Here is a 26,790-nt window from a genome sequence, read left to right on the forward strand (position 1 = left end):
AGAATGGTCATGAGGATCAAATGAGATTACATACATAAAGGGCTTTTGTAACTTCTAAAGGTCATAAGTTTTTTAAGTTTCTCTCTATTCAAACCAGAGCAAAAACAAATAAAACCCCTCCCTCAACCTTGCATGGCCTTGTATGTTTTTTCCAAAGACAAGCTTCTTGAAAAGGCCAGTTTGTGCATTGTGTCCACTCTCTCTGCAAGCCCCATCACCCTGTTTTCTGCTAGCCACACCAATGGCAGCTTCCTCACCTCAATCGTCAATAATTTCCTCATGGCCAACACCTATGCACACTTTTCTGCTCTTCCCTCACTTGATCTGGCTCATCTGCCTCTTCCTGAGACATCCTCTGCACTGGGGCCAGGGTGAGCTTCCTGAAATCTGGACTGATTATACCCTGCCATGTACGAAGCTCCACAATCACTCCTCACTGCTTAGAGGGTAAAACTGAACTCCTTAGTCCACTCTGTTGAGCCTATCATCCACTGGTCCCTGCCTACCACTTCACCAGCATCTCCTAATGTTATTTTCCTTGTAACATAACCCTAGTCATACAAAATGACTTCTGTTTCCAGAAAGTGCTTTTTCAAATGCTGCCCAAAAGACAGCCTGGTGAAATCTGGTCATCTTTCACTACTTGGTTCAAAATATCACCTCTTCAGAGGAACCTCCTCTGATAACAGCTTCCCACCCCTCTCCCTTTGATGCAGAAGTACATACTCTATCTCTGTATTTTCCATGCCCCTTGAACTCATCTTGATAAGCATAACCTTTCAGCCATTCTGCTATTCTCCCATTATGCACTTAAATATTTATCTCATACTAGTCAGTGAGCTTCTTGAATACAAGAAACCTGCTTATCTCTCTATATATGTCTAGCTTCCTGATACATAGTAAGCTATGTTCGATTATTCAGTATGACAATTTAAATTGTTAACTGCTTGTTGAGTAAATAAACGGGTGCTATAAAATATTACTTGCACTATGTTCTAATTCCTTTACCATATTTTGTGAACCTTTTAAATTTATTGTTTTGTTACATTCTGGTTTTCACACATTTAGAAGAAAGATTCTGGCAAGTGCCATAATTTATACAGATATTATTCTCTGTTGAGATACAGGTTTTAGCTTCCTTTGGAAGTTAGAGAGGCTTAACTGTCTGCATTCTACCCCCACAGGTGCACAGCAGCTCCCTGAGGTACACAGAAGCTCTTGCTCACCTGCCACTTCCAGCCTTGGTATTTTCCAGTTGTCGGGTAAGGAGTTTAGCAATGGCAGTGAAGCTGTTGCTCATGCGGAAGATGTCTCTGCTCTGAGGGCCCAAGATTGAGGAGAAGGTGTCGGTGATGCTTTTAATCTCCAGCAGGAGAATATGGTGAAACGAATGCTCCATGTTGGCCAGTTGGCTCACCAGGTATGTCAGGCAGCTCCTGGCTCTCTCCTGCCAAAAACAATGAAGAAAATAGGTTTATCTTTTAGAAGAAAATCATCCAGGCATGGTGGTCATGCCTGTAATCCCAGCACTTTGGGAGGCTGAGGTGGGTGGATGGCTTGGAACTCCTGATCGAGAACAGGAGTTTGCAACCAGCCTGGGCAACATGGTAAAACCCCATCTCAACTTAAAAATACAAAAAACTAGCCGGGCACAGTGGCACATGCCTGTAATCCCAGCTACTTGAGAGGCTGAGGCACGAGAATCACTTGAACGCAGGAGGCAGACGGTGCAGTGAGCCAAGATCGTGCCACTGCACTCCAGCCTGGGAGACAGAGGGAGACTCGGTCTCAGAAAAAAAAAATTAATAAATAGAAAAGAAAAAATCAGAGTCCCATGAGCAGCAGATGATAATTCTATAGGGAGCTGACTCAGGGAGCTAGCTCAAGTTGAATAATCAGTTTCATTCATAGTTCCTCTGAATCTGCTTCTTTGAGATTTTTAATTTATTCCTGATTTCCAGGACAGACTAATATGCAAACATACTCATTAACCTATCTTTCCAGGTCAAAACCTCTCAACCATCATAAATGATGAGACCCCACACATGCACCTCTCACAACTATGTGAGCTGCTAACTCCACCTGCACGGGGCAGGTACGGTCCATGGTCTCAAAGTGAGCCTTGACCCTGGCACACTTAACCCATCTGTCTGTCGGGGTGATGGTTGCATATTCCACTAGTGTGCTAGGTTGATTTCCTTGCTGCAGGTTTTCTCACTGACTTGTTAACTTTAAGCATCTTTCAGTGTATTACAGTTTTTATATGCTTGGCTGATTGAGTAGATTATATTATCTAGGTTTAACCAAGCTAACTTTCACAGTCATCTAAGTTCCTTCAAAGAATGAAAGATTAAGGACAATATGAATAATGTAGGCATGAGCAAATAAGAAAATGGCTTAGCTGACACATCTCTTATACCTATTAAAACTCCTCATTAGCCATATTTTGAGGCAATGTGATCTAATCTGACATGACTGGAAGTTAGCCAAAAAATTCAATATTCAAAATTATTGAAAAGGTTATTTGAAATGTAGATTTGTGCCCAATAGAAATAATGATATACCATTAATAAATAACAATTTAAAATATGGCTTATTTCACATTTAACTTTTCTTTTAAAATCTTATTTTTGTGTATGTCTAAAATTTTTTCTTGTTAGTATAGTGGAACATATGTATAAATATAAATAAATATATACTGGAAGTTGCTGCTCACAATCCTTCTGACTAACTGGTGCACAGATCTAGATTACTCTTCTCATTAGGAATTCTTATTTACCCTTTGTGCTAGCATTTGAAGCCTTAATTTCCTTCAAGGTGCAACTCTTCCATGCAGCTGTCTCCAGTGACTCCTGTGTAAATTTTTACTGCATTAAAGACTCTTTAAAAATCTTAATTTTATTTTATTTTAGTATCTTTTTGAGACAGAATTTTACTCTGTTGACCAGGCTGGAGTGCAGAGGTGTGATCATGGCTCACTGCAGCCTTGACCTCCTGGGCTCAAGCTATCCTGCTGCCTCAGTCTCCTATGTAGGTGCACCACAGGTGTGTGCCACCACACTCAGCTATTTTTTATTTTTTTATTTTTTTGTAGAGACAGGGTCTCACCGTGTTGCCCAGGCTGGCCTGGGCTCAAGTAATCCTCCTGCCTCAGCCTCCCAAAATGCTAGGATTACAGGCGTGAGCCACCGTGTCCAGCCAAAAATCTTTTTAGTACTTAATTGCATTTGATCATTTGCTTACTCATGCTCTTATTTAATCACCAAATAGGTATGGCATGCCTATAATATGCTTTTACTAGACTCTAGATAACAAAGGTGAATGAAAGGATGCCCTTGCTTTTAAAGAACACACAATCCCCCTCACCTTTTATTTATAATTTCCTAATGGTTACATGTGCCAGTCAAGTCTTCTAAAGGAGCTACTTCTCAGTCATCAGTCATCAACCTGGCACTAAATTGAGCCTGTGGATTCTACACCCAGTGTGTGTGTCTCAATTTACTGATTTAAGAAAACCTTATATATCAAAATATGACCTTATAAATAAAGTATGTTGTTACAAAGGAATTCTGTGCTTTACAATAAATATTTAATACAGAACAAATTTAAGTAGTGAAGTTCCCTCATTTTTGGTACTTGATTTTCAAAGATTCCATGTACAGTTGCACTGGAACATATCTCTTGGGGTAAATGGGGTACTTCTGCCATCAATCCCTTATTTATTTTTTAAACCCCACTAGGGCACAGTGTCCTGTATGGGTATGTGAGACAGAGGCTTGTGCTTTCATGAGCTGGACAGCTAGTTGAAGCTAAAGACATCTATTCATCAAAGAATAATGTTAGATGAATGAAAATAAAAGACCCCTGGAATATGTTCCTGGAGACCCTGTTTCATATTTTGGGTCATACAATTGCCAGGTTGCAGAACAATACTTAAATGCTCTTGGATCCAACAGTTTTTGTTTTTTTTTGCAACATAGACTCATTTATTAATTCAAAGTCTCCATGTGTGAATTCATGATATGCAATGCATCAAGGGACATTTTCTATTCCTGATTTAAAGGTAAAAGCTGGATGTGGGGGGTCCCTACCATATGCCAGACCCCCTTCTAGAAGTCAGGAACATATCACTGAAGAAAAAGCACAAAAATTCCTGCCACAATAATGAGGCAGACAGACAATAAACAAAATATCTTTGTAAAATGTATAGTGTGTTAGATGGAAAAACGTGCCTCAAAGGAAAATGAAGCAGAAGGGGGAGTCAATGGTAAATAATGTACGTAGGACACATCTCAGAGAGAAGGCGACATTTGAATTTGGCAAGGTTTCAGACTCTAAACTCAACATTCTCAGTAACCTTAGAAAACAATTACCATAAATTTATCCTGCTTGATATAGGGTGGTAGGAAGATACAGGAACTGAATTTTATATGCTGTTTGTCCTACTAAGATGTAATTTAAAATTTGAGGTAACTTCCTTACTTTCAGAAGTAGATTTTTCATTAGAATTTTTAAAAACCGTTTCACAAACATTTCATTTGCTTATGCAATAAATGTCCCCATGGTTTCATTAAGAATCCTTCTCACTATAAAAATTTGCAAGCCCCTTCTTTAAAGCATGTGTCTTTTAAAAGGTGAAGGTCGTTGTGTGGGTATTTGCTGAAATCAACATAATTCTGAATGATCGCTGGCAGCCAACTGAGTTGAAGGGAAAATTAATCACAGTGCAGGAACAGGAAAAATTATAACTGCTCTGGAACTAAAGTATGAAACCAAGCCAACCTCACATCATTTGTTCTGAAACCTTGGAGCACATCCATGTACCTCACAGGGGTAACAGATGTGATTTTGGATTAGAAAGTGTGATATTAGGGCAGGAAGGGGGTTAGGAGATTCTGATTTCTTTCTCAGCTTCATGATATTTTGTCTCTGAGGGCTAGTGACTGGATTTTCCTGCTTTCAGTCACCCCATTGAGGGGTAGGGTCAGCACCTGTAAGCCTTAATTGTGGGTCTGACCTTATCCCTGCTGACACAAATTCATTGTTTATTATTAAACAAAAATAGCTGGCCCAGAGAGGGCACTTACTCTAAGCACCAAGCATATTCTATACTCTGTTCAGGTATTTACTCATATAATCCTCCAAATAATGCTATAAGTACTAGAATCATTGCCACTTTAACAAGGAGGAAACTGAAGCACAGATAGGAGACTAACTTGCTCAAGGCCACATATGCCCTCCCTGTTTCTACATCTAGACCCTCACTTGCTATACTGCCAGCTCCTCCCATCAAAAAAAAAAACAAAAAACTAAATGACCTATGCACATATTTTTCCACTCCTTTTTCCTACATCTCATTCATCATCAGAGTTATGTGGTCTTTTTTGTTAACTATTTTTAATTTAGTTATATAAATATTATAAATACTCTGTATATACAAAATAGATCAGCAATTCTCAAATCTTTTGGTTTTAGGACCGCTTTACACTCTTGAAAATGATCAAAGATCCCAGAGTTTTTGTTATCTGGTTTATATCTATTGGTATTGGCCATATTGGAAGTTAAAATAGGCAATTTTTAAAATGTATATTTTCATTAAAAAATCACATTTTCCAAAACAAAAAATTTAGTGAGAAGACTGGCATTCCTCTATATTTTTGCAAATTTCTTTAGTAACTTCTTAATAGATGACATCTATATTCTCATATGTTTCTGTATTTGATCTGTTAAATCTGGCCTCATAAAGATTTGAAGTTAGAAAAGGGAAGACTATTTTCAAAATAGCCTTGATAATTGTGAATATTCTTCTTGGACGCTACACCAAAACTCAACAAGTAGTTTCTCAAAGGTTAGTTGTGATATGTGACTTTAATTAACTTTGTATCCTATTACATTAAAATCCACTGGTCTGTCTTGCACTTTGATTAAATCTTTTACCTATGCATGACTTTGAAATATTAAGCATTAGTCATTTCGAAAAATATGGGTTTACTGTGTTAGGCATATCTTCCAAAGGTTGATGCATTTCATTATATAATATAAAAAACATTGCATTCACTATTTTCACCACTGATCTCATCAGAAAAGTCTTTTAAGTATTGGGAAACTTTCAAGTTTACAGTGGCAGATAATAGATTTTCCAAAACTCCAATTTTCATTTGCAAGCTCAAATTGTATCACTGGCAGCAAATACTAGCATCAGTAGTTTTGCTTGAAATGAAAGGCTCACTTCATTCATTTTCTGGATAATGTCTACCAAACAGCCCCAAACAAATAATCATAGATTGTTCATTAGTTGTTATTTCAAGTAAAAATGGTTACACACACACAAAAAAAGTGGTTAGTTTGGCACATAGGCAAATAACACATGGTTTTTTTTTCTTAAGATAACCACTGAATTTCTGTATTTCAATCAGCAGCATAAGTGCCAAGCCAATGAATCCTTCCCATTTAGCCACAGAGAAACTTAAGAAGATGTGTACTCAGGATTGAGATTTAATAAAATTAATAATTTCTACTACTTCATCAGGTTAATTCAGTGGTTTCCAGGGGGAGGCAGTGGGGAAAAGAAAGGGAGAGGAGTGATTTTTTTCCTCCCCAGAGGGCATTTGGAGAATGTCTGGAGACATTTTTGTCACGACTAGGAGAATGGGAGGGCTAGTGGTATCTGGTGGGTAGAGGCCAAACACCCCACAATGCACAAGACAACCACACAACCGAGAGTTGTTTGGTCCAAAATGTCAATATTGCCAAGGCTGAGAAACACTGACTTAGGAGAAACTGGCTTTTTTTTTCTTGTCCTGCAAACGTGTGGTGGTAAAGAATATGACTACGAGTACAGTGTGGTGCCACTGTCTTGTCTTGGTTTGTGCCTAGGCACTTGCAGTTTAAACCACCATTGCTTTGTTCTATTAATGCAAATGTCAACACAGTGAAAATGGTAAATAATGTCTTAGTATTATTGTAAAAATAGCTTTGACCTTACAGATTCCCTGAAAAGGTCTTGGTGTCCATGGACCATGCTGAGTATTGATGAACTCAGGATCAGGAGTCAAATAAATATTTTCTCTAAAGGAACAGACAGTAAATATTTCCAGTTTAGTGGGTCAGATGGTCTCTTGTTGTGGGAAAAGAGCTAAAAGCAATAAGTAAATTAGTGGATGTGGCTGGATTTGGCCCACAGGCAGTAATTTGTTGACCCCTGAACTAGATTATATGTTTGCAAAATTGCATTGGCCATTTTTTTCACTTTTTATTATTTTGTTTTTTTAATACTACTACTCCAGTTTCATAAAGGTGCTCTGCTATCCTTTGTCAGAAAAACAGAACACAACTCAGAAAATGGCCAAACATGAAAATGTGGGGGTCTGGATAATAACAATAGCTTCCATTCACTAAGCATCCACTGTATGTCTGGTACTTGACATATGCATTTTAACTTAATCTTCACAATGACCTTGCAAAATGAGTATCTAGATGAGGATATTGATGTAAAGAGGGATAGTAACTTCACTAAAGTTGCACAGGTATAATATAGCTATAAGTGGCAGAGCCAATATTAAATCAAGATTCATCTGATTCCAGAGTTTGAATGTTTCCTCATCACTAGGGCTGATAAAAACCATTTAGGGCAGCTCTGTAGGCTGCAGCCCTCCTTTCTGTACTCCACCTGTGGTAGACGTCACCAGCTGATGATAGCATTCTTTCTTCCCTGCTGAACCCAGAAGTTTCCTGATGTTCTTTCTCAGTGCTGTCCTCCTTGTGAGTGGTTCTCAGCACTGGCTGCACATTAGAATCCCCTGGAAAGCTGTTAAAACTATTCTAATGCCAAGTAAATCTCTCCTGCTTCCCAATTCCTGTTCAATTTTATTGAAATGGGTGGAGCTCAGGCATAGGAATTTTTAAACCCCTTGGATGATTCAGATGTGCAGCCAAAGGAGAATCACTGGTCTATGTGGAGTCCTAAATCTCTGAGAATTTGAGAATTTGCTGATGTAGGAAATGTGGATTTGGCCCTATAATCCACATTTTTCTCTCCCCTGTCTTTTATCACTTTACAAATGTAAAAAAAAATAATATATTAGTTGCCTGAATGAAAATATTGCATTTCCCGGGCATTTGTATTTTACACCATTTGATTTAAACACAATCTTTCTTCATAGTTCAACTCTTTGAAGTCTCTACACACATCAAAGATACACTTGCAAGGGCCATTAGAAATGTAAAGCAAATGAGTTTTTTGTTAATGTTCTCTCAATGGAACTTTGCCAGAGTGACTCCAGGCTTTTCTTAGGAGCCTTCAAAAGCCTGAGTGTGGCCAGTGATGCTTAACTGCCTGGGGGCGTATTTATTCCATGAGAGTCTCTTTCTTAATTGAAGAGACTTAGCTCCAGACCAAGAGTTGAAGGGTTTGTACTAGACTCTCCTCCCACCCCAATGCTTCTTTGGCTGTGAGAAACTCTGGTACTGGGGGAGCAATTCTTTGCCCCAAGATTTTCCCAGTTTTAGAACTGCAAGCCTCTTGTCCCTTGTCCTGGGAAACTCCTTAATCATGCGCAAATCAGGACAGTTGACCACCCTCCTCTGGAGAATGTAGGCAGGTAGAAAATTCAACTCAGAGGACTCTGTTCAATAGACTCATATTGCAGGTGAATATGATGATATATCACTCTATATGCTTCCCTATACAGATACAGTTGGCCCTCCATATTGGAGGGTTCTACATCCACAAATTCAACCAATTGCAGGTCAAAATATTTGGAAAAAATAGGAAACAATATAACGATAAAAATAATACAAATAGAAACACAGAATAACTATTTACATAGCATTTACATTGTATTAGGTATTATAAGTAATCTAGAGATGATTTAAAGCACACAGGAAGATGTGCATAGGTTGTATGCAAGTCCTGTGCCACTTTATATAAGTGATTTGAGTATCCTTGGATTTTGGTATCCACGGGGGTTCTGGAACCAATTTTCCTCAGATATTGAGGGATGACTATATATAATATGTTGATTCTTGTTATTTGGGAATAACAAGTAGTTATGTTCCATAAAATTACAACCCTGAATTAGACAATACTGAAGTATTGCTTCTAGAGGAAATTCAGGGTTAGTTTCTTGCAAGCCTCTGGTTACATTTTTGTTAACTGATTCATACATAACATTGTTTTATGTGTGTTTCTGTTTAAAGCTATTTAATATATACTGTTGATTCATTAAATTTGAACCCATGGCCAACAGCAGGGTAATTTATGCCTGAACAAAACTTATCCAACACATGTATTTTCTCCATGAGGCATATCACAGTCTTCTTGTGGTTAGGAACACTAGAGAGCACTTTAGTACTATACTTGGGGGACACTTTAAGCAGTGAAATCACCAAAAACAAACAAAAAAAAGCATGAAGATAAGAAAAATGTGGCAATAAAGAGGCCATGAAAAGAATAGATACTTGTTTACAGTATGAGAGCTGAACCAAGACAGCAGGGCATCACTTTGTTCAACCTCAGCTGGGGACAACTGAAGTTTTTTGCTACTCTGTGCACATCTGTGAATGACTTTGTAACCCCAAATCAATACTATAGTGCTTTCAAAGACATTTTTAGCAAGTAGGTAAATTTGAAAATATAAAATCACAGAGCTGGATGGATGGATAGGTAAATAGATGGATAGGTAAGCAGATATAGATAGATAGATAGATAGATAGATAGATAGATAGATAGATAGATAGATAGATAGAAATGCATACATAGATAGACCAATCCATTGATGGATTTCAGATCTTTGTGGATCTTCTGTAAAAGGAAAAAGATTTTCCAAAGCATTAGGGGATGAATTTCTATGAAACTCCTTGCAGTCATGCCCAGAGAGATGCAAGATCAGCTTTACTGAGGTCAGCTGAAATTTTATTTGATTTTAGGTCTTCAGCATATTTTCCAGTTTATCTTCCCTTCTACTTGGCTACCATGGGCAGATTTTCTTATTGCCTTTGCACGAATTGGGCTTTTCTTTCATTAGCAAATTACTAATCATCCTAATCCATGTGAGCATTGTTTTCCATCCACATATTAATTCTTCTCTCCATTACATATTGTTTTATAAATGTGACCCAACTCAGGTGTGCAGATTGAAGACTGGGGACAGTCATTTGCTTTTCACTTGCAACCTGGTTGTTTACAGAAGAATATGAAAAGTGTGGGTAGCACTGGCATATGCTGAAATACTTTTACTTTCTTGGTTCTCCCAATAAAAGACAAAAAAAGTTTGAACAATGTAATTTTTAAAAAGAAAAGATCCATTTGGTTTGGGACAATGAGTTAGGGTTACGATTATAATTCCAATCCCATAGAATGAGAATCCAATCCCAATCTCATAGAATGAGAATTGTAATTTTAAGAAAGTCAAAGGAGGAACTTTTCTACTAATCCTTTTTCAAATGGATCCTGATGTGCTTGGTAAGACATTTATTAAGTAGTGTTAAGTGGAGATATTGAAACTTGTTTTATTTTTGGAGTTGGTTATGAATTGGTTATTTGTGACCATTTTTTAAAAAACACCTCATTTTGTTTTGTTTTGTTTTCTAAGATGGCAGATTAGAGGATTTTCAGAGTGCCTCAGCCATTTGGAAATAGCAAAATAGTACATAAAGATCAGCTCTGTGAGCTTTAATTCAAGAAGGAGAATGGGACTCCACCAGAATCATGAAGGATACCCCAGATCCTGGAGAGGAAAATGCTGGAATAAAGCCCCCATGACAGCATCTGGCTGATAAAAGCTGAAACATGTTTCTGGCCAGCCCACCAAGCTGTGGGTGGTGACCTGTTCCCATTTGCCAGACTAGGGGAAAAGAGCTGCGACCCTTCTGGAGGCCCAGACCTCAGGACTCCCTGAGCCAGAGCTGTGACACACTGTAACATCCCCTCGGGGCTCCATGGTTGCTGGCATCTCCAAGTTTTTGGGCACCACCACATTCCTCTTGTCCAGATGCCAGCACCCAAAGCGGAAGCTGCTTGAGGCATGCCTGGTCCAGCCACAGCCTTGCATGGAACTTGCAACTCTGCTGATGCCTGGAGCTGCCTGCCGCAGTAGCTGGTGTACCTGGCTTGCTGCGGCCAGATCTTGTACTTTGTCACTCACACACCCCTTGCCATTCCACGCCTGTCTCACCTGTGGTGGGCATGGGGTCTGGGCCAGTAGTGTGAGTCAAGCACAGCCTGCCAGGCTGAGTGGGCAGAGCCAGCCCAATGGTCACAAGGAAAACTTGGGCAGAGGTGCCGCTGGCCATAGAGGTTTCCAGCTGCCAAAGCAGCACCAAAAGAATCCTGTGTCATCAGTACATGAGAGGCAGAGAGCCTCCTTTGTGACTCACTTTTCCACTGGGGATCCAAGCCACCCAAGCTGAGGGAGAGCAGTTTGTTTCTTTCAAGCCCTAGAGCTAACTTGGGGAGAGGCTCTTGGAGATATTCTGAGGGAAAGACAATGGGAAAAACTGCACTTTCCCAGACCTGGGACTGATGGCGGGATGCCATTTTTAATCCAGGTACATATAAAGTCAGCCATTACCAGCGGCATGGCTGCACAGACACTGTGCAGTCCAAAGACTCAGGTCAGAGTCTTTGGGAAATATGGGATTATGTAAAGTGACATACCAATCAGACATTCCTGATAAAGAAGGAGAAAAAGTAAAACACCCGGAAAATATATTTGAGGGAATAATTCACAAAAACTTTCCTAATCTTGCTAGAGAGGTAGGCATCTACACATAAGAAATCCAGAGAATGCCTGTGAGATACCATACAAAATGAACATCACCAAGGAATGTAACTACCAGATTGTCCAAAGTCAATGCTAAAGAGAAAAATCTTAAAGGCAGCTAGAGAAAAAGGGCAGGTCACATACAAAGGCAATCCCATCACGCTAACAGACTTCTTAACAGAAACAAGCAAGGAGAGATTGGGGGCCTATTTTAGCACTCTTAAAGAAAAGAAATTTCAACCAAGAATTTCATACCCCGCCATACTAAAGCTTCATAAATGAAGGAAAAATAAAATATTGTCCAGACAAGGAAGCTGTAAGAGAATTTGTTAACACTAGATCAGCCTTAGAAGAGATCCTTAAGGGAGTTCTAAACATGAAATGAAAGAATGATACCTGCTAAATAATAAAACAAAAACACACTTAAGTACATAGCCTGCAACCACACAATAGAAACTACAAAGCAACCAGCTAACAACTTCATGATAGTATCAAAACCTCATATATCAATATCAACCTTGAATGTAAATGGTTGTATTAGTCCATTTTCACAATCATGGCAGAAGGAGCAAGTCATGTCTTACATGGATGGCAGCAGGCAAAGAGAGAGCACGTATGTAGGGGAATTCCTCTTTTTAAAACCATCAGATCTCATAAGACTTATTCACTATCACGAGAACAGCATGGGAAAGATATGCCCCCATGATTCAATTACCTCCCACCGGGTCCCTCCCACCACATGTGGGAATTCAATATAAGATTTCAGCAGTGACATAGCCAAACTATATCAATGGTATACATCAGGGGTGTACAATCATTTGGCTTCCCTGGGCCACATCGGAAGAAGAAGAATTGTCTTGGGCCACACACAAACTATGCTAACACTAATAATAGCTGATGAGCTAAAAAAAAAATCACAAAAAAATCTCATAATATTTTAAGAAAGTTTATGAATTTGTGTTGGGCTGCATTCAAAGCTGTCCTGGGCCTCATGTGGCCTACAGGTTGTGGATTGGACAAGCTTGGTCTAAATGGTGCATTTAAAAGGCACAGCATCTTATTTAACCACTTTGAGCCTAAGCTTCATCTGTAGATTGGAGCTAACAGTTCGGCGGCAGATACTTTTGATTGCCTATCACTAATCGTATCTCACCCTATCCCCATCTTTCTTATTGGTATAACCCCCAGCCTGCTATAAAGTGAAAATAGCTATTCTATTTCTCAGGCTCCTTTTAAACTAGGGCATGGGTATGTGATTTAATCCTGGGCAACTGGACCTGATGTGAAGTTTTCTGGGGTAGAAGACTACTGAAAAATGTTTTCCTCCCAGATAAAAAGAGATGGAAGAACACATTCCTGTTCCTTAACCAGACATTGTTGTACCTATATGCACTACCTGGATCTGGGCAGTTATCTTTGCAAGTGTGAGGGTATGTTTATGGGACCAATTCAAATATAATGATGATGGTAGAGAGAGAATAGAAAGAAGCTTATCAAGAGTTCTTGATGATGTTGTGGAACTTCTGAACAAACCTGGGACCCACCCTGTTTTCCAGGCTTCTTGTTATAGGAGATAATAAATATTTTTCTTCTGAATCAGCTTTAGTTGCATATGCTATTACCAAATTCATCTTAGCTGACACAACTTCTTCATGATGTTGTGAGGAACAATGAAAAAATAATTGTAAAGTATCTAGCATAGAGTAGGTGATAAAACAATGCTATCAATGAATTGTTATTATTAGTCTTATTTTTAATATGATCTGATGATGCCAGAAATATCAATGAATTTAAAAATAAGTTACTTAGTACAGCCTGAATGTTTTATTATAAAGATTACTGTTTTCGATATCAGGTATACTATTTGGCACATAGCAAATATTCAATGATTGTATTTTTCTTTGACATTATGGAATATATGCTACATATGAAATAATATATATAAATATATGTAATGTAACAGGAAATTATCAATAACATTGGCAGCATCTGTGAGCCCCTTCCTACCCCATCTCTCTTTCTTCTTCATACTTCCCTTGCAGAGAAACCAATATCAGGTTTTAAAAGCCATTTTTAACCAGCGGTCATCACTCTGGAGGAGGTAAATTTCTATATACTGCAGGTATATGATTGTTTTTCCTATTCTATTGGAAGACTTTTGTTACCTCCAGTTTTGTTGTTTGTTCAGAGCTTGAGATATTAAGCCTTAAAATAAAATCTCAAATACTCTCATTGGCTGGTGGGTTTAGAGCCACTTTAGAAAATCCAGAACCACAACTGAGACAAAGCTACTAAAACCCTGCTAGCACCACCTTTCTGTTGGATTCAGCTGATCTGTCTGAGTGATGGGTTAAGTTTCTCCATCCCAGAGATATTATCCAGCATTTGGGTTTCAAGAGGCTTTCTTACTGCATGCAAAGTAGAATTGATGGGTAAGGGACTAGCAAGGAAAGTGTCGACTGTTCAAAATGTCAATACATGTGAAAGATTTTCTTTGGATAAACATTAATATGGCAAATTTTACCTTCGAGGAATGAAAAGGTAGTAGTACCATGTAAAGCCTTCCTAGCTGTGCCTTATTTGTCTGAGAAGGCAAGTGCAATAATATAGTTGTTTATAAAGTGGGTTCAGAAGCTTTTTCCTAAGTTTGAATCTGGCACTGTAGCTAACCAGACATGGACCTTGGGCAAGTTATTTAACCTTGCATGGCTCAGTTTATTAAAAGGGGTTAATCACAGTATCTGTCTCATAGAGGAGTCATGTGTTAGTCCATTCTTGCATTGCTATAAAGAATACTCGAGACTGGGTAATTTATAAGAGGTTTAATTGGTTCATGGTTCTGCAGGCTGTTCATGAAGCATAGTTCTGCAATCTGCTTCTGTGGGAAGCCTCAGGGAGTTTTACTCACGGCAGAAGGCAAAGCAGGAGTAGGCAGATCACATGGTGAATGCAGAACAAGGGTGGGAAGGTGCCACACACTTAAACAACCAGATCTCATGAGAACTTACTATCTTGAGAGCAGCATACCTCACTCTGAAACTAAGGCCTCTAAGCCAGCAGAACATAATGTCATGGGAATATGAAGCAAAAATGTTGCTAGTGGCTCACTAGGGGTAATGGTGAGTGGTGTCCCTTCTACTTTCACCCATTGATTCCTGGACCTATGAATCCTACCTATGGGAGAAACAGTACCATATACTAGATGCTGATTCAGAGCATATACAGCCTTCTGGGGAACTTTGCCCTAGCCCTGCAAAGTATTGTCACCTGGTTGGCATTGTAATTATGACTTCAAATAGCCATTCTATTGTTCTCTCAAGCCAGCTGCTTCAGGATCAAGGGGAGCATGGTAAGACCAGTGAATGCCATGATCATGAATGCATTGCTGCATTTCTGTCTGTAGAGTGAGTTCCTTGGTCAAAAGCAATGCTATGTGTAATACCATGGCAGTCGACAAGGCAGTTCTGCAAGTCCATGGATGGTACTCTTGGCAGAAGAATTGCATGTAGGAAAGGCAAATCCATATCCTGAGTAAGAATATTCCAGTAAGAACAAATCCTGTCCCTTCCATAATGGAAGTGGTCCAATGTAATCAACCTGCCACAGGTAGCTGGCTGAACACCCCAAGGAATAGTGCCATATAGAGGGCTCATTGCTGGTCTCTGCTGCTGGCAGACAGGGCAGTCAGCGATGGCAGTAGCCAGATCAGCCTTTGTGAGTGGAAGTCCATGTTGCTGAGCCCATGAATAACCTCCTTCTCTGACACCATGGCCACTGTGTTCATAAGTCCATTGTGTGATGACAGGAGTGGTTGGGGAAAGAGCCTGAATGGTGTCAACAGAGTGGGTCATCATATCCACTTGATTATTAAAATCCTCCTCTCCAAGGTCATCCTTTGCTGAGTGTACACAGGGGACACAAATATCTTCAGTTTTTGGCCACTCAGATCCATCCACATATCTCTTCCCAAAAATTTCTTTGTCACCAATTTTCTTTTTTTTTTTAACTTTTATTTTAGGTTTGGGGGTGCAAGTGAAGGTTTGTTACATAGGTAAACACATATCATGAGGGTTTGTTGTACATATTATTTCATCACCCAGGTATTAAGCCCAGTACCCAATAGTTATCTTTTCTGCTCCTCTCCCTCTTCCCACCCTCCCGCCTCAAGTAGACCCCAGTGTTTGTTGTTTCCTTCTCTGTGTCACCAATTTTCTTTTAAATTTAATTGTATTTTAACTTCTGGGATACATGTGCAGGATGTGCGGGGTTGTTACATAGGTAAATGTGTGCCATAGTGTTTGGCTGCACCTATCAACCCATCACTAGGTATTAAGTCCTGCATGCATTATCTATTCTTTCTGATGCTCTCCCTTGCCCCACCCCCGCTGCAGGCCCCAGTGTGTGTTGTTCCCCACCCTGTGTCCATGTGTTCTCATTGTTCAGCTCCCACTTTTAAGTGAGAACATGTGGTGTTTGATTTTCTGTTCCTGTTTTAGTTTGCTGAGGATAATGACTTCCAGCTCCATCCATGTTCCTGCAAAGGAAAAGGACATGATCTCATTCCTTTTTATGGCTGAATAATATTCCATGGTGTATATGTACCACATTTTCTTTATCCAGTCTATCATTGATGGGCATTTGTGTTGATTCCATGTCTTTGCTATTGTGAATAGTGCTGCAGTGAACATCCTAGTGCATGTATCTTTACAACAGAATGATTTATATTCCTTTGTGTATATACCCAGTAATGAGATTGCTGGGTCAAATAGTATTTCTGCCTCCTAGGTCTTTAAGGAATCGCCACACTGTCTTCTACAATGGGTAAACTAATTTACATTCCCACCAATAGTGTAAAAGCATTCCTATTTCTCCACAGCCTTGCCAACATCTGTTGTTTCTTGACTTTTTAATAATTGCCATTCTGACTGGTGTGAGATGATATCTCATTGTGGTTTTGATCTGCATTTCTTTAATGATCAGTGATGTTGAGCTTTTTTTCGTATGTTTGTTGATCACATGTATGTCTTCTTTTGAGAAGTGGCTACTCATGTTCTTTGTCCACTTTTTAATTGGGTTGTTTGGTTTTTTTTCTTGTAAATTTAAGTTCCTTGTAGATTCTAGGTATTAGACTTTTTCAGATGGATAGATTGCAAAAATCTCCCATTCTGTAGATTATCTGTTCACTCTGATGATAGTTTATTTTGCTGTGCAGAAGCTCTTTAATTAGATCCCATTTGTCAATTTTTGCTTTTGTTGCAATTGCTTTTGACATTTTCATCATGAAATCTTTGCCCATGACTATGTCCTGACTGATATTACCTAGATTTTCTTCTAGGGTTTTGATCATTTTGAGTTTTACATTTAAGTCTTTAATCCATCTTGAGTTAATTTTTGTATAAGGAAAGGATCCAGTTTCAATTTTCTACATATGGCTAGCCACTTCTCCCAGCACCATTTATTAAATAGGGAATCCTTTCCCCATTGCTTGCTTTTTGTCAGGTTTGTTGAAGGTCAGATGGTTGTAGATGTGTGGTCTTATTTCTGAGATCTCTATTCTGTTCCATTGGTCTATGTGTCTGTTTTTGTACTGGTACTCTGCTGTTTTGTTACTGTAGTCTTGTAGTACAGTTTGAAGTTGGATAGCGTGATTCCTCCAGCTTTATTCTTTTTGTTTAGGATTGTCTTGGCTATACGGGCTCTTTTTTGGTTCCATATGAATTTTAAAGTAGTTTTTTCTAATTCTGTGAAGAATGTTAATGGTAGTTTAGTGGGAATAGCATTGAATCTATAGGCAGTATGGCCATTTTCATGATATTGATTCTTCCTATCAATGAGTATGGTATGTTTTTTCATTTGTTTGTGTCCTCTCTGATTTCCTTGAACAGCAGTTTGTAGTTCTCTTTGAAAAGGCCCTTCACTTCCCTTGTTAACTGTATTCTTAGGTATTTTATTCTCTTTGTAGCAATTGTGAATGGGACTTCATTCATGATTTGGCTCTCTGCTTGTCTATTGTTCTGTGTCATCAATTTTCTAATCATATTCCTTCCAAGTCCCTGATCATCCAGCCAAACCACTGGCTACAACCCATGTATATACCTGCATGTCTGGCTACATCTTCTTCTAAGCAAAGTGCACAACCACATGCATTGCTTGAAGTTCTCCCCACTGGGAAGATTTTCCTTTACCACTGTCCTTCAGGCATGTCCCAGAGAGGTCCTATAGTGCTGCAGCTGTCTACTTTTGGTTGGTGCCACATATCATGCAGAGCCATTTGTAAACCATGCCCTCGTCTCTTCCTCTGTCAACCGATCACAGGAAACTCCCCATGAGGCCATAGGTACAGGCTGGGAGACAGAAGGCAGGGTAGCAGGAGTGGAGACCATGGGCATTTAAGCTACTTCTTCATGTAACTTATTTGTGTTCTCACAACCTGCTCAACCCTGATCACGTATATACCACTTCTCTTTGATGATGGCATACTGCAGTGCACACCCAATTTTGTCTTGATGGGTCAGAAAGCACCCAGTTCATGATAGGCAGTTCAGGTCACATACAAATTTGGTGATCTGTAGTCAAATATTCAGTTTCTACCAAGGCCCAGTAGCAGGCCAAAGCTGTCTCTCAAAAGGAGTTGTCGACCAGGAGCGGTGGCTCAAGCCTGTAATCCCAGCACTTTGGGAGGCCAAGGTGGGTGGATCACGAGGTCAGGAGATCGAGACTATCCTGGCCAATATGGTGAAACACCATCTCTACTAAAAATACAAAAATTAGCTGGGCATGGTGGTGCGCACCTGTAGTCCCAGCTACTTAGGGGGCTGAGGCAGAAGAATTGTTTGAACCTGGGAGGTGGAGGTTGCAGTGAGCCAAGATCACGCCACTGCATTCCAGCCTGGCAACAGAGTGAGACTCTGTCTCAAAGAAAAGAAAAAAAAAAGGAGTTATCTGCAGAAGATGATAGAGCCTTGCTCTAGAATCCTAAAGGGCGGGCTCAACTATGATTCACCTATGAGGACCTCCCAAAGGCTCCCGACAGCATCCCTATCTGCCACTGATACCTCACGCACCACTAGATCTGCTGAGTCATATGGCCCCAGAGGTACAGCAGCTTGCACAGTAGTTTAGACCTGTTGCAGAGACTTCTGGTCTTGGCCCCACTCAAAACTAGATGCCTTTCAGGTCACTCAACAAATGGGCCAGCACACCCAAAAACAATACTTTACCAGCCATCTAGGCATCCCTCAATCCAGTCAAGTTGACACCTAATACTGACCATCATAGATTGTGAGACTTCAGTGAGTTAAAAAAAAATGAGTTAAAAAATGCCTGGCATACAGAAATGTTAAATCAACATTAGTTATTATTACTTGAGTATCAAAAATCTTAAACATGAATGCAGAAAGATTTGAATTATCACAAAAATGAAAACAAGCCATTTTAGAAGCTATATAGCCCTTTAATTTTTCCCAGTTAATTTATATTGAGAATTGATAATGGTTGGGAAGTTCTAGAAATGTCTAAGACCCCAAAACCAACTCAATATAAGCAAATGTGAGCCAGTGTTTTGGTAACTTGCAAAAAACTTTACCTAGAATTGAAATATCTTCAACATTTCACCAAGAAAGCCAATCTCTCCTTTAAAAGCAGTTACGTGATTACATCAAAACACTATACAACTTAAACTTTTCTTTGTGACCTGAACCCAAATTTAGCTCATTATTTTAGATATCTAGATATCTATATCATTTTCTATTTGTAATTATTCCTCAGTCTTTTTCAGTCTTTTCCTATTTCTGAAGTAAAAATATTGCAGTCTTTTCAATTCTTCAAAAATTTGCTGTTATTGAAGTATGGAAGCCAGTAAAGGTCAAGCTATCTAGTAATCTTTAAATTCCAAGATATTTTTACAATTAATAAATTTCATTCTTTAAAAATTATGCCATGCAGACAAGAAAATGCTCTTTTAGCCTTAAAATATTAGCATAAAATACATGTAAAATTCTTGCCAAGAAAGTAGACATCAAATGTTAATCATATTCAAAAGCTAAGAGTCAATAATCTTTTAACAGAACATCAAGAGGCAAGCTGCCTGAAATATTTTTTTTTGTGGAACAAAGCAGAAAATAAATAAATAAAAATCTTGTTACTCTCTCTCTTAGGTAGATAATTCTCCAACTTTGAGCCGAATTTTAGAATAGCATTACAAAAGTCACTTTCTTCAATTCTTTCTTTTATCTTTTGATTATGTCTCAATTTTTCTGTATATCAGCTTGGGGTAATTGAATATATTTTTCTACCCATTGATTAAAAAAACCCTATTAGAATTTAAACATATTTACATATTTTAAGTGATCATTTAATCAATTGTAAAAGGAATAAGTTTCCATTATTCATTGTTTTTGATTCAGGAACACGCACTTTCTGTGGGCTCATGGGAGAGTAATAAATCACGCTTAGTAAAACAAAGCTGTCTGGGCAAAACAATTTTTAAAAATAAATCCCAGTAATAAAAGTTAAGAAATAGCTGATGAAAACAGATGTATTCTTTGTTTTATATGAATCTTAAATTTTGTAACATGTTAAAAATTAAGGATAAGTTGGATTTAGTTCAGGTCTATGCATTTGGCACAGAATGCTAAAGTAAACCCCACCCTTGAGAAAAAAAGCAAGGTATAATTTTTTAATTATGAAACAATTATGGCTAAAGTTAAGTGTGGAACTTAGTATATCTTTCCCAAAAAGATGTTTGAATGAAATTGACTTAGGACTTAAAATAGAAATCAGAGGATATGAGAGGTAGCTTAACTTTATGCTATGCTATTTGAGACAATAAATTATGTCTTTAGTTTGAATTTTTTAAAGGGCAGAAAACTTGACATGGTCTGCTGTCAAATAAGTTTTTTTCAATTTCAAATTATTTTTCCCTAAATGGCATTCAATGTGGCCATGTATGTGTTTAAAAACCCAAATCCCCCTCCATTTGTGCTAAGAGTTTATTTTCCAGCATTTTTTTTGTTGCACTGACCCCAAATAATTACAGAATCTTAAAGCTTATGGAAGTCTATCTAATTTTAGCTAAAAAACATAGTATTATTTTATGAATTGATAAAAGATTTAGAGGTTCTATAGTTTGGATTTACTCTCTAAAAACTAGGGGCTTGGGAACTTAGCCTCTTAAAGGTAAATCTTTTGTGTGGGCTCAAGGGACCCAGAATGAATTATACTTAGCCACATTTTCTTCTCCCACCATGCCATAGTCCCCTCATGTAAATGACCTCTCACTGATTATCCTGAACAATGGCCCCACTATTTCTTTTGCTTCAATTAAACAAACTTTTTGAAAGACCACTGGGGACTTTAGAATTGAAAAATTTCTAGAGAACTCAAAGAAACAGCCCATCTTTAATTACACAATATCTGTTTAGTAAATGAGGTGCAATCTCCGAGTGAAAGAGAAAAGTAACCACAGGCCTTCTGGCCCAATCATGGAAATCATTTTGAAGAATGATGCCTATTATGGGTCCAAAAAGAAAGAAAATAGAAATAAAAAGAGAGAGGCTGATTGTATTTGAACTTTTTGCCAGGAAAAAAGTATATGCTTTTAGCTCATTAGAAAAAGGAACAATATGGTAAGATTTAACTCAGTTGAACTATACATCAGCTACAATTGAACTTTCCATAATTTACTCATTACATGACATAATTTACTCATTAGATAATTAGATGCAAGGTGCCTATTTTTCTTTGCACCTACTTATTTTCAAAACAAATAGCCAGGATGTTTTATTCATGGTAGTTGAGATGTAACACCCAAAATACAGGTTAGACAGAAAGATTTGGGTATATTTCATTACTTATAGAGAAGAATAAAATGGAAAAATGCATTTTGCAAAAGTGTAAACCTTGCCTTGGATTGGTGATTTCCTTAGCTAGGGAAAGTTTGATGTAGTAATAATTTCTCTGGTACCTTACCCACCAAACCTTCTAACACTCCCTATTTTAGTTCAAGGATTTTTCCTTAATTTTTTTTTTTTTTTTGGTTTCGCAGCAACTGTGATTCCTTGTGAACTGCCTTAACTGCTTTCTAGAAGTAAGCAGAGAATGAACGAGTGAATAAATGAATGGAAGCAAATTTCAGTTAATAGAATGGGGTTGTGAAGATACCCCTAGTTAGGATGTCTGCAGAAGAAAAAGTCCGAAATATGCTTGCCTGGAGAAAACCATCAGTTTCCAAACTTGTTTCCACTCATTTGTAGCTCCCCTTTACGTAAATGGTGGAAATAGAGTAAAACAGTTTAGGACTTTTAGATAGGGTTATGTTGAGATCTTAACAATGGTTTAATCTTGCCATTTTTCAATAGAAGAACAGAAGAGTCACTTCACTGTATCTATAGTGCCTATTATGTACATTGTATGGGATGCTCAAATCCATGCATCTTGGCTTTGAGGTTATTCTCACTTCATAAGATGAGGGAAGGTAGAATTGTTTCCTTCAGGGAACATTTGTAACTTTTGCTGTTGCCCCTCTATCACTCTCTTACCCCCTAGCTTTATTTTGTATTTACTAGTCAAGAAGGAGGAGTTGGTAGACAAACAGTGCTTTAGAAATGTGTAGCTGTCATGGAGAAGGTGGGCTCTGGAAACTCTTCTGGATGAAGAAATGAAGATTTGAATGAGATAGGAACCCTTATTGTGGGAGAATGCTGCCTAAAGCGGAAGGAAGTTTGCCCTCTTAAAGCAGAAGGAAGAGCTGGAGAGAATGTAGACAGGAGTAGGAGTTTAGTCTAATCCAGAGATTTAAAAAATCAACCACACATAGTAAATAGAGATTTCAATGAAGCAAGATGGTTAGAAAGGTTTATTTTCTACTTTTCTGAGTGAATTGTTAGATGTTTAGACCTTTATAGGATCTATACTGCACTGAAGGTTGGGAAACATTACCCAGACCACTTTCATTTACTCATCAACAGTTATGGAAACATTTATTTTCTATTTATCTCATATTTGTTAATCTTAAAAAGCAATAAATAGTTATTCATTTACTTTATTACTTAGCAAGAAATAAACTGATGTCAAGATACCCTCTCAGTGTAATTTCTTACATGTTATCTACATGAATACACGTAGATGACAGCAACCATCTGGTTAATATTATGATCTATACCTGTGAACATTTTAGTGTGATAGTGTATTGTTGCTAAGCCAACTGTTAGATGCATATTTTCTTAGAGGGCTTCAGCTCTGTTCATGTAAACCAGTACCAAGTTCCTAAGCCCTACTCACTACAAAATAAATTCAGGCTTTACTTTTTTGATAAATAATGAAGAAGGCTGAAATGTAAATATAATTTCAAGACAGTATAGTTAGTCATGGCTTTGCAACAAAATTCATCTACTTCCAATTCCTGTCCTCATATATTTTGAGAGTACAATTGTTACATGATTTTACATCATAGTGATAATACCTCTGTGTCAAATCCTATAGGGAGTTCTGGGAATGCTTTCAGATCCTACTTGAGCTACAAAAAAAAAATCAAATAACATTAAAAAATAAAAACAAGAACTTAAGCAATAGAAAAGACTTGTACATACCCACCTGTGATATTCCGTGTAAACCATTATTTAGGAACACCCTCTCCCTTTATACAGGAGTGGGGATGGAGTGAGGAATTCTAAGAATATTACACAAAAGTGTCAATGCATCACAATTTTTGCCTATTAAAGGATCTTTTTTTTCTTTTCTTTTATTGTGCTACTGGAATATAGTGGCACAATCATAGCTCACTGCCTTGAACTCCTGGGCTCAAGTGAGTAAAGTATCATTTCTAAGTGAATAAAAAAGCCCCTTTTTATAGCAGAGGGATTGGATTTTATTTAACTTTGCACTTGCATACAGTGCCTTGCATACAGCAGGTGTGTGATAAATATTCATAAACTGTATTGTAGGTAATGCATGATATTTCCTGACTTCATGTATATGCTGATATTGTCAAAGATTATGACTGTTAAAAGTTACTGATTATTTACATAAAAACAAGTGGGTCTTGCAAAGAAAATTGGGTATAGCTGTGTGTGTGTCTGGAAACATATATGCATCAAGCATGTAGTATATATGCGGGCATGTCTAGACTCCCTCAGGTTCTATAGCAGATAAATCCTGTAGGGCCTGGATCCTCAGGAGCAGTACTACTTACACTTTCATGTGCATACACACCACCTGGGCGTCTTGTTAAATTATGGATTCTGATTTAAGTTTCTGAGTAACACTCAATGCTGCTGGTCCGGACACTTTGGGGACCACATGGGATGGAGACCGACAGATCCTGAAAAACCAGTATCCATAACTGTTGACTGGAACCCAATGTCTATAGTTTTCCTGACCTCCTCAAACACAACCTGCCGTGTCATCAGATGCCATCTACTAGTACAAGACACTGATGGTCAGCCAAGTTTCAGCCTCTATGGAACAGTTAGTTGGCAAGTACCTGTGAGCCACCTGCTATGAGCTAATTACTTGAGGGGGGTTATGCCAGGGCCACGAGGAGGTGTAAGGTATGGTTCCTTCCTTCAGAGTGCTTATGGTGGGTTGGGAGTGTGTGTATTCATGCACTAAATAAATGAAAAGCAAATGCAACCAGAAAACCATCAGATGCTAAACTCTGTGTTATAGATGTATGTTCTCAAATATTCACAGCAGGGCAGATTGCAATGGCTTGGGAAAGTCCTAGAAATGTCTTTGTCTTGGATTGGGGTTTCCAGAAACAGACAGACCCTGAGATGATTTAAGTGCAAATCATTTATTTGAAAACTTCAGGAAACCAATAGGGGAACAGAAGAGTGAGAAAGAGAAGGGAAACAGCTCAAAAAGTAGCCTGGGAAATTCTAGGGAGAGTTTATTTCATTTGAGGGGTAAAGGAGTTTTGGAAGTTTACAAAACACCAACTCCCATCACTGGTTGTAGGATGCCATGGGACAGCATTCATTCCTCACATATGCATACGCCATGTGTGTTAGCAGAATGGCTTGTGAAGTTGGGGAAGCCATAGGCAAAGAAATGCAAATACTGGCTGTTGGAAATAGTTGGAAGTCAAGTGATTTCAGTCTGAGGGCTACAGGCAGGGCAAGGACCTGCTATCATCTTAAAAGAGCAGCAGGATTTGAGCTGGAATTAGCGACTGCTTCGTCCTCTTCAACTCACCTGCTGCCAATGCCCAGTTGTCCTTTCTGGTGAATCTGAGATTTGTTCACTTGTTAGGCTCATGGCTAGAAAGGGCACTTACTAAGTGGTGGCTTCCTGTCTTTCTTGAGGCAGGCACCTACTTCCCTCACAGACACCAGTGTAGGAAAGTCAGATCGTCCTCCTCTGGAAGGAGGAAGATCAAGTCTGCGGGGACCAGGCTGCCGATTTCTGGAGTGTGATCCTGGTCTTGCAGACACTCCTTCTATGTGCAGCCATGCTATGGGACTTGCCAAACTGTCCCAGCTCACAGGGAACTGCAGGTCTTCTGTGGATTTGGTCAGTTGGCCCAAATTACAGTTAATAATTACAAGACATTGTTGAAAATTTTTGCAACATGTAACTTTTGTAACCATTATTTACTACTCTACATTTGCAAGTATTTTGGGAACTGTTTGTCCTTTCACCAGCTCTTTAGTTTCTTGGGAACGCTAAGGTACATAGGATTACATTTACTTATCCACACTATGAAGGGAAATAAAGTACTGTTCCTAGAATCAGCTGAGAGAAGGAAGAAAACAGGAACTATCTGCTAATCAATATGGAATTTTCATAATCTGACCCCAGCCCACTGTCCAGCCGCATCTCTCCCCCTCCCCTCCATTATTCATCCTATGCTCCAAGCACTTGAAATGCTTCATGGTTTCTAGAAGACTCACAGCCTTTTCCTGGCTGACTGCCACTGAATGCGGTGACTTCCCCATGGATACCTTCCTCCTCTTCCCCTGACATAACCCTATCATCTTACAAGCCAAACTTATAATGCTCTCCTAAAACTCCCCCACATGGGGTTAGTTTCTTCCTTCCTGGTCCAGTTCAAAATTCAGTAACAGCAAGTACCAAATTAAATTCCAATTATCTGTCTTTACATCTTCCTCATCCCCAGTTGTGAGATCCTCTAGGGCAGGGACCATGTCTTTCTCTCCTCTGTGTCCCCATCACCAGTACTGGGTCTTACAGTTAGAAAGAATCAGCAGCTCCACCCTATATCACTGAGGGAGAGAGGATATGCAATATCAATACTCTTATTTGAAAGTATATTTTGTATGTACTCAAAGTTTGCCTTTGTTTTCCTTATACTTTGTAAGAGGTTTATTACTAATATTATTTACAGTTAACATGTACCCTTTTTAACAATACAAACAAAAATAAAAGCTATTTTCATTTTGGAAAAAAATCCTTCCCCAATTCATGTCAGTTTTATAATATTAAGTAGCAGCCACTGGCACCAACCAAGGCTTAAGAAAATGTATCCCCAAAGTCATTGAACCTACCAATGTTTTAACTAAGTTTATCATCCCTGGGGAAATTGTGCTTTTAAGTCACAGGTCCTTCCTCTTGTAGAACGGACCCCAGATTTTTTTTAGTCTTGATTTGTAATTTAAAGGTGTAAATCATCCACCCAGCTCCCATTTCTCAGGATGTTATTCAACAGCCAGGATGAGGACAGTAATGTGGCTCTCAGCTGCCTTTGTCATTCTTTTCCTTTTCCTCCTGAAAGTGTTTTTGTAGGCCTGCCGGATGTCACAGAAATGCAACCTGGGCAAGATGTGTGTCACTTCTTTACTTGAAAAGTGTCCATGACTCTGAGCCCAGAGAGGATGTAATGAACACGCCCTGGTGCTTGGCCAGCATATTCCAGCTAGTTAGAAAAACAAGGCAGAGGGCACAGGATTTAACACACACGATGGCAGTGGCTGCACTCAGGGGCATGCTATTTGATTCTTCACAGATGCGGGGTATTGGTCTGTAGTGAAGGAAAAACAAGTGGCCATAGCATCCTTCCACGTGCTAT

The 26,790-nt window shown here is 38.7% G+C and overlaps 1 protein-coding gene across 4 annotated transcripts in view; it reads right to left on the reverse strand.

The window, feature by feature from the left end:
- The window catches only part of VEPH1 (ventricular zone expressed PH domain containing 1), a 274,555-nt gene that overhangs the window by 120,034 nt on the left and 127,731 nt on the right, over positions 1 to 26,790 (reverse strand). For all 4 annotated transcript variants that reach the window (XM_063602997.1, XM_063602998.1, XM_008956082.5 and 1 more), the window contains one exon: positions 1,227 to 1,447. In XM_063602997.1, the coding sequence (XP_063459067.1) occupies positions 1,227 to 1,447 (221 nt within the window). The remainder of the gene's footprint in view (positions 1 to 1,226; positions 1,448 to 26,790) is intronic.

Source organism: Pan paniscus, chromosome 2 (assembly GCF_029289425.2).
Source record: "Pan paniscus chromosome 2, NHGRI_mPanPan1-v2.0_pri, whole genome shotgun sequence".
NCBI lineage: Eukaryota > Metazoa > Chordata > Mammalia > Primates > Hominidae > Pan > Pan paniscus.